We start from the raw sequence: 9,623 nt of genomic DNA on the forward strand, positions 1-9,623 counted from the left end.
GTTTAACGGGTCCCGGTGGCGGATGTGGTTGATGTACGTGTGGAGGGCCGGGATGGGGGGAGAGGGCGCTGTCTAGCATCCGTTTCGGCGAAGTTCATGCGGATCTTAACGATGAAGATTGCTCGGAGGTTCGACGACGGCGACGACTTATGTCGTGTGTACATTAGGTGCTCACCAAGCAAGAGTCTGCTAATCCGGATGTATGCTCTCGTTTCGGGTATGCTATTGTTCTCGGTTCCTAGCTGGTGGATTGATTTCGTTTCCTGTGCACATGGTGGTCCTGTTGACACAGTTTTTCGTCTATTGTTGAGTTTGTAGGTGTTGTGTGGTTGCTTCGAGTTTTGTGATGTACGTATGTTGTTTGTCATTCATTTGTTGAATATTTTAATATAAAATGCAATAAAGGTTGTGTGTATCAATTCGATGCAGAGGCAAGGGGTCGCACCCTCCATTTTTAAAAATGGTTAACATATGGTCCCAAGTTTCCTCGGGAAAAAGACTTTTCAAAGCGACAACAACAAGCCTAAACTTACACTTTTATAGACCGATTCAACCGAAGACTCGTAATGCAACTTTGGATCGATGGTGTTTGGTTGCTTGCGTAATAGTTCCGTCTGCTGCCAAAAATAGCCACGATTTGACATATCTAAATATGGGCGGCAAGCAAACTTTACCAAAGCTCAACGAAATCAGCAAATCCTGTTTTTTTTTTGAAATCCTGTTACCCAAACAAAGCATTCCAAAAAATTTTTTTAAAGAAAAGCATTCCAAATTCAACGGCTATTGTCAGATTTGGTAGTACTCCAAATCGAATCAAGCCCGACACTCCGACCCGGTCCATCTTCGTATCCGTTTCAGGCTTCCCATCCGTTCCGCAGCCCAAGCCCAGATGCCCCCAAAACACGTCAAAACCATGGTAGGTCCCGCCTTGCCCCGAAATTTCCCCGACTTTCCCGCTACAACCCTTCCATCATCAAACACCGCTGACGTGTTCGCTCGCGACTCCTCGAAGTCCACGAGGGGCAAACACGTAATTCTCTCCCACAAACCGACCTATAAACACACACGGACACACAACTTCCGTCACCGATATAAATATCCCAGCCCCCGACCTTATCAACAACCCATCCACCACGATCTGATCTCATCTCAAAAATTATTCGAATCTCTCCTCGGCGCGATCCCAAAATCCCCCGACTCCCCGCGCTGCCAAAACCCAAACCGCCAGTTCAAAAATTTCCCCAACCCGATCGGATCTAACCCGCCTCGAGCGCGCCATTCGTCCCCGGATCTGCCTCTCCTCGCCGGCGTCGAGCGATGGCGGTGCACGGGCGGCCGACGAAGCGGGCGCGGCGGACGCGGGTCACGGCGGAGCCCTGCCTCCTCGACATGCGGGCCTTCCCCGGCGCCAAGGAGCGGGCCGCCGCCGCCACGTTCCGCGCCAACGTGCGGGGGTTCCTGGCCCACCACGCGGCCCAGGCGCCGCCGCCCTCGCCCGCCGAGTGGGGGCAGGAGGCTGTGCTGGGTGACGCTGCTGTGACGTGGCAGGTGGGGTTCCGTGTGGGCGGGGACGGCGAGGCGGCGGTCGTGGTCATGGAGGTCGTCGAGGAGGACGTGCCCAGGGCCAGGCGCGTCCACTGTGACCACTGTACTGTTGCCGGTAAGTGTGTGTCGTCTTTGAGTCGTTCCGGCGTGCTCTAGTAGTATGTTTGTTGTTCCAGCATGCTCGTCGGATTAGTATAGCAGACCGTGTCATGTGTTTGGCCTTTTTCTTTTCCTGTTGATCTGTAGATCTTATTAATAGTTTATAGCTAGCCTGTTAGGAGGATTAGCTGTAGATTTGAGAATAATGAGAGTGTTCTCTGTAGTGTGTGAAGAGTATTCAGGTTTATAGATTTTTTTTATTCTTCTTGTGGATGCTGTAAATATGTATAAATGCATGCCCACATGAGTGAAATACTAGATTTGGCAATCTCGACAGAGTAAAGACTTTCGTATCTCTGCATCTCTCGTTTTTAAATCTACCTGCACCTGATCATGAAGACCGCAATTGCCGCCTTTTTGGCTGATTATGACTAAATAATGTCTTTCGAGACAAATTATTCATGAGAATGGGATACACAGGGCCAAAAAAGAGAGAAGAAAGAAAGGAAAAGAGAGGAAAAACCATATTGAGGCTGGACAAATAAAAAATCTCGAACAGCCTATTCCCACCTGATATTGGCAGGCCAACTTGCCTGACTAAATGGCATATCTGCTCTTTCAACACAACACTTGACTAATTACAACTAAATGTCCTCAAAAACTTGTTCTAAATTGATCTGCAATCTACAGTGTTTGCTTCCGAGATTAAAACCATATCTGCTGATGAGATGAACAGTCATTTTTCTTCATCACATGAACTTTCCACATGTGAATAGCTGATGCCTGATGGTGATAATTGCTGATAAAATTTGCAACTTGAGATGAAAATTAACGTCACCACATTTGTTCAACTTTGATAGGCTGGAGCAGGCACCCTGTTTGTGGAAAGAAGTACCACTTCATAATTCGGAATGACAACATGCCCAGATGCAAAACCTGCCGGCGTTGTGGTCTCATGGTTGAATTGTTTCAAACAAGGTTGGTTCTATCACCAATGCTCAGTATTAACAATCTAATAAAGCAAAAACATCACTGCAAATAAATGTGACAAGAATATCAGTGGAAAAAGACCGCAACAGGAATTTTGATGGCAAATAAAGCTATATTGTGAACTGCAATGGTATCTTCAGATATGACAATGGTTTAATCTCGTTGTGCAATTATTAGGTGTCCGTCATGCAGTCATGGTTCTGGGTTCGCCCCTGATGAATCGGAAGATTGGGACTATGTGCAGATTGACAATCCAAGTCATTTGCTGCACAGCACAGTTCATGAAAATGGGTTTGGACACCTTGTACGGATTAACGGTCATCAAGGTGGCTCCAGCTTATTGACAGGATACCAACTGATGGACTTTTGGGATCGTCTTTGCAGATACCTCCGAGTCAGGTAATGAAAGGCAAATTTACGTGAACTTGTGTATTGTTAAAAAAAACACGAGCTCTATCTCTTTCTGTACTTTTTCCTAATGTATTGGGAAGTGATACTAACAAGTACATGATAAATTTCAGGAAGGTCTCAGTGATGGATGTCTCGAAAAAGTTTGAAGTTGACTACCGGGTTTTACATGCTGTCGCCACCGGCTGTTCTTGGTATGGGCAGTGGGGATTCAAACTTGGCAGTGGGAGCTTTGGAATCACATCTGAAACCTACTGCAAAGCTATTGAAAACCTCTCGTCGGTGCCACTGTCCCACTTATTCCCTCACTCTCGGTCTCCTCGAAACCAACTGCAGGATACCATTGCTTTCTATCAATCCCTCTCAAAGCGCCCCCTCACCACATTCCGTGATTTGTTCCTCTATGTTTTGGGGCTTGTTGCTAACAAAAGTGTGCACAACCACCTTGTAACGATGCACAAAAAGGAAATAGTATATGATGTCAATTTGAGAGAGGGAAACTGGACTGATGAGGAAATAAAGCGAGCAGTAGATGTTGCTCTGAAAGTTCTCCGTGCTGCAGATAATTGGGTGGCTATGCGAAGCCTAAAGGCAGCAACAGCCCATCCAATTGGTTCACCAGAGCTGGTTGATTACTGCCTCAAGACCATTAGTGGTACAAGAACCTTTGATGGGATGGTTGTAGTAGTTCGTTGCAACAGCGAGACAAACACAATAGAGTACAGGTTGGTGACGCTGATATTTTGTTGTCAGTTGCATAGTATACTAGTTCTTGTATTATGATCAAATGCCTAACTTTTTTCTTCTCACTGCAGGCTCACAAATGAAACCATGTTGCCACCAAAGAATGCGAGCTTGCCAACCCAGGAACACCTTCTGCGTGACATCAAGTTTCTCTATGATGCTCTCCTCTGCCCTCATACAATGCATCCTTACAAGCCAGAACAAATTCATGATCAGGCCAAGAGATCTGCCATGATCCTTTTGGACTGCAAGCAGTTCTTGAATCATTATGACTTGGAAGAGGATTTCTTGCCTCAAAACCAATCTGTGTTGCACATCTGGTGCCAATTGGATCTATTGGATCAGGTTGATGATCCACCCAGCCTCCCAGCAGAGCTTCTAACACTTCCTCAAACAGCTACTGTTGCTGATCTGAAGATGGAGGCTATGAGGACATTTCGAGATGTGTATTTGATGTTACAGAGCTTTGTGCCAAACCAGCTTCTTGACTGTCCAACTGCAGGTGACACAACTCAAGTCAAGCTCTTATTTGGAGCAAAAGGGACTGTTCACATCCAAGGCAAGTGTGTAGGAGGTGAGCGCAGGGTTGCAATATATCGGATGGAGAGGGGTGTTGACAAATGGACAGTTAATTGTTCATGTGGAGCCATGGATGATGATGGCGAGAGAATGCTATCTTGTGACTCGTGCCATGTGTGGCAGCACACTAGGTGCGCTGGGATTAGTGATTTTGATCAGGTGCCAAAGAGATATGTATGTGCATCATGTAAATTACTCCACAAGCCCAAAATGTATAGTAGTTTCTCTAACAAGAGATGTAAGACTACTGGCTCTTTTAGTCATGCCAGTGGTGGCTTGTGGAGGTCTCATATCCGTTAACATGTACATATTGACAAGAAAGTGTTCCTAAAATGAATATGCAAGTTTTTGATGACTACTGCTAGTTTTATTCTTCTGGCTCATTACTAATGAGAAACTTACCAGTATGCAATGTTGATGTACATTTGAATAAAGGTAGCCCTTGAGCATGAGTAGATTTGCTTTGTCCTCCACCAACCAATGTTGTCCACATTAGCATCACAACAGTTTGTCAAGATGATACTGAAAATAAGTAGAAACTGTTTAGAAAGATGATACTGAAAATAAGACCTCTACCTTAACTTGAAGAAAACAAGACAACTTGAACCAATATCTAGCTGTTACACACTACGGTCTTGCAGGTTCACATGCCAATGGATATCTAGAAAGCTTGTGTGTTCTTGTTGGAAAAAAAGTACTACCACAGCTGAACCTCTACCCTTGATCTCAAATGCAATACTAGTATGAACAAAACGAAATGATAATAGTTTAATAAATGTCAGATGGCAGAGCATTTCACTTGGGTATGTTTGCGCAGTTGTATTTTGCTGTGCAATACAAGCTAAATGTTTTATTGCACGGGCAAAAGAGAAAGGATGCATCCAGATCAACATTTGATTAGATGGAGGAAGAATATTGAATATTCCATAGCCCTATTTCAAAATAAGAGAAAAATAAAATCTGACCAATCTGTGACGTTGTAAAACAATATAAACCTGACCTTGCACATACTACTCTGTTAGTTGAGTTAAATTTAGTGAAAGAGCCTATTGCAACAAAATGCCAAGCTGCTGCAACACTAACTGGCTAAAACTATTGTGGCCTAACAAATAGTGAATTAATAGGAAAGATACTGGGAAAAATTCTTAAAGAGGTCATTATTAGAAACAGTTGTGATGCTAAAATGTGGACAAATTCAGATTTGAGTCGTCATGTAAATTACTCCAGAAGCCTAAGGTGTATAGTAGTTTTCCTAACCAAAGATGCAAGGCTGCTAGCTCTTTTAGTAATGCCAGTGGTGGGTTGTGGAGGTCACACATCAGTTAGCATGTACAAAATGACAAGAATTGAGTTCCTAATACGAAAAATGCAAATTCTTGATGACCACTATACTGAAATAACAGTTTTATCATTCTGGTTCTGACTCATGAGAAACTTACCAGCATGCTGTGTTAGTGTAAGTTCCAGCAAAGCTATCCCTTGAGCATGGATTCAGTGACTTGCTTCATCCTTCAGCAACCAACATTGTCTACATTAGTATCAGAGCAGTTTGTAAAACTGGTACTAAAAAATAAGTATAAACTGTTTAAAACATCAATTTAATGTGCAATTTCAATCTACTACAAAATAATTGCAGCAAACCTGAGATGAACTCAGAACTCTACTCTAAGTCAAAAAGAAAAAAACAAGACAACATGACAGTACTCTCTTCCAATTTCACATGCCAATGAATATCTAGAAAGCTTTTCTGTTTTCTTGATTTAGAACATTAAAAAAATACCTCAGCTGAACCTCTACCTTGATCTCAAATGGAATATGAACAAAAAAGATGAATGAATATGCAGTTGCAAGTTCAGTAGGTGATAAAGATAGCAATTCATCAGATTTCCAAAGACGGAGCATTGCAGTTAGGTATGTTTGCACAGTAGTATTTTGCTGTGCATAATACAAGATAAATGTTTTACACACAGGACAAAAGAGGAAGAATGTATCCAGTTCATAATTTGAACAGAGAAAGATAGAAAGACAACTGAATATGCAGTTGCAAGTTCAGTAGGAGATGAAGATAACAACTCAAATTTCAAATGACAGAGCAGAGCATTGCAGTTAGGTATGTTTGCGCAGTAGTAGTATTTTGCTGTGCATATTACAAGATAAATGTTTTATCACACAGGAAAAAAGAGAAAGGACGTATCCAGTTCAGAATTGAACAGAGAAAGATAGAACGACAACTTAATATCACATAACCTTGTTCAAAATAAAAGAATAAAATCTGAACAATCCGTAATGTTGTACAGCACTATAAACTTGACCTGACACATACTCTGTTAGTTTAGTGAGTTAAATTAGTGATTTTGAGAACCCCTTTTTGCTCAACCCGCTTTTCCCTATTTTAGTGATTGGTTTACCTGCTTTTACTTAAGTTGTGGCTAACTTTCCACAAAAGATTATAAAATAAGCACAGTTCAGCAACCACAAACTGCGCTTAACACTTGGACGGTTTAGAAAAGAAGTAGTTCATAATAGATAAACTGATGGGTTGGGTTCTAAGGGAAGACTTGGCCAGATAGAGAAATACAAATTGGAAACTGCACATGAAAGAATCGGTGCAAATATTGACAATAGAAAACAACTGAAAAAATATACTGTTCTTTATGAAGTCAGATGGCACTAACTTAGTTTTGAAAATAGTCACCAAAATAGTACCACTAATGATTAAAAATAAGTGATTTTCAGGATACATGAGAATATACATGGAACAGAAAACATGAAGATACATATAATTCCAAGCATAAAAAAATCTAAGCATACTTATCTGTAACAAACTATTAAACTCTGTGATGCTTCCAGCTGATATGTTCAGAGAAAATGGGGCATGAGAAAAAGTAACAGGTATATTATTTAAGTGGTTTGAAGAGATAAAGTCGTAAAGTTCTTGCTTGTGTGATTTTCTATGTGAACAGCAGGATCTCCGTTTTGTTTGTTTGCAATGATAAAGAGGAATCAAAGTTGTGTGGATGTTCTGAAATTATAAGGAAAGAGAGAGATTGCATGTTCATCTTACTGATCAGGAGAATTACATCCTACTTTTTTCAATGGGGAACAGTAGGAATAACAGAGTCTCATTATTGTTAATGTCCCAGTGGAGAACTTGTGGTACCCAACCGATAAATGAATCATTAAGTAGGAAAATATATTCTTCGAACAGAAACTGCTGGACTATAACATGAGGTTCATACCTCCCAAATTGAATGAGGCATGTTATGCAATTTTATCAAATGCACTGTCAAACATGTTTTCCACAAGGAGATCGTGTTTTGAAAAATAAAAGCACAAATGTTTTTTAAAAAAACCTGTGAAAGAAGTTCTCATACAAAATGTTCCTCCAGAGTCCACAAATGAGTTTGAGAGCCAGAATGTTGAATTAGACACAAACATACGAGAATGAGATGGCACCATGAACTTTGTTGGCCAACAAAGAGAGCTCCAGAGAACCCAGTTGAAAAGAAAAACAATACAAGTGAAGAATTTGCACTGCTGTATGTTTATGGATTCAAATATGACATACATTATTCTGCTCGAGGTGAGAGTGAGACGCATCTTATTGAATTATTGACTTATCTTCCCACAACTAGAGAGCTTAAGCACTAATCTTGGCATCGGATCCCACCGGTACAAACGCACTAATTTATAACCAACATGAGCACAGCAGCATGATTAGTGCTTCATTTTCAAAATGCAACCCAAGAACTTCGGATTTTGAACCATGTCTAAACCACTGCTGCAAAAACTCTGTAACTTTAACTCATTAACATAAATTTAAGAAAACCTAGAGAGGAAAATGTCAAGCCAGAACAAACAATCATAAAACAAGGTAATAAGCCTGAAGTCTTATTCTGCATACACTGTGCAGAGAAAACAGAGCACTAAAGCAGTTGGTAAAGAAGAAAATTAACAAAGTGTAGCTAATCACAATGAAGAAGTAATCAAAGGATGAGAATATAAAGTAATACACATCTCCATGGCATGATGTACACATAGTGGGGACGCAGCTGTAGACCTGTAGTTCATGCAAGGAAACTGGGAGCTTAAACGAGCATAGGTTTTAATGCAATTGCCGGGTGGGGTGAACAATATGATACAACCATAGCCAAAAGAAATCCGCGCGTTCCAGATAGGGCTTAAACTATTGGATTATCTTCCAATGACTAGCACTAATCTCGGATCAAATTGACCAATACAAATGACCTAATTTATCACCAATATGAACACAATAGCAGGATTAGTAGCCTACTTGAGGCTCACCGCAATTAACTGGAGGACTACAATCCTGGTACTAACGACAACACGACATCGACTGAGTAAGCCCCAAAGCTTAAGCATTCCATGGGGATTATCAAGTCGCGGAGACAAGAACAAGTGAAAGGGAACGAAGAATCGCAGGAAAACCTAACCTTAGAAGCACGCCATCCTCCGCACGAGATGATCCGTGAGCAGCTTGATGGAGAAGGGGAGAGTACCCCGGGCCTTTCATCTGGTGTCGATCGCCTATGGCGGAGGTGCGAGGAGAGGAAATTGGGAGGGGATTTCGAGTCTCTTCTTCGTTTCTTTGCTCTTGTTGGCTTGAGTTGGCCTCCGCCAAAGGGCAAAGCTGAGCTGAGGATATTCGGCGCTGTGTTTCTGCCCAAGTCGGACTTGTCTCAAAAAGATTTCCGGACAATTTTATTTCGATATTTCCGCAGTCAGCATGGAAAAAACTCGAGCACGTGATCTGAAGCTAGCTTCAATCTAAAATTCTTAACTTCAAAGGCAGATAAGTCATCTAATTGGAATACAACAACACTATAACAAAATACTCTAAATATTGTTCCAACTAAAACATTGTGAACATAAATTTCTTCAAATAACTTAGTTTAATTCTCTCACAGTATGAAGACTTTGGTGAAGAAATTTGTCAAAAACAATACCCCTATGATCCATATTAGTTGACTCTAGTGTAGATATATATCCAGATACAGTTTACTTCCAAATACATTTATATTAATAACAAATAATATGAGTCGGAGGGAGTAGAAATAACTATACAATTTTTTTTTTAAATGGAGCATAACCCTAGCCGCCTCCGCATCCAAAGGGTGCACACAATTTTTCTTTATAAATTATTCACAAAACCTTATAAGAAAAATACAAAGATCAACTCGAAATCACCTTTCTAGCGACAACTCGGTAAACCTACAAAATCGATGAAGGGGGTGACC

At 41.2% G+C, this 9,623-nt stretch overlaps 1 protein-coding gene across 1 annotated transcript; it reads left to right on the forward strand.

Annotated features, from left to right (window-relative positions):
- The first annotated feature begins 111 nt into the window (after positions 1-111).
- LOC124696614 (PHD finger protein At1g33420-like) lies at positions 112-4,665 on the forward strand. Its single transcript, XM_047229319.1, has 6 exons — positions 112-200; positions 1,272-1,660; positions 2,505-2,622; positions 2,812-3,033; positions 3,156-3,767; positions 3,858-4,665. The coding sequence occupies exons 1-6, from the start codon at positions 112-114 to the stop codon at positions 4,663-4,665; spliced, it is 2,238 nt and encodes a 745-aa protein (XP_047085275.1).
- The last annotated feature ends 4,958 nt before the right edge of the window (positions 4,666-9,623 follow it).

The sequence above is a fragment of the Lolium rigidum genome, chromosome 3 (genome assembly GCF_022539505.1).
Source record: "Lolium rigidum isolate FL_2022 chromosome 3, APGP_CSIRO_Lrig_0.1, whole genome shotgun sequence".
Lineage (NCBI taxonomy): Eukaryota > Viridiplantae > Streptophyta > Magnoliopsida > Poales > Poaceae > Lolium > Lolium rigidum.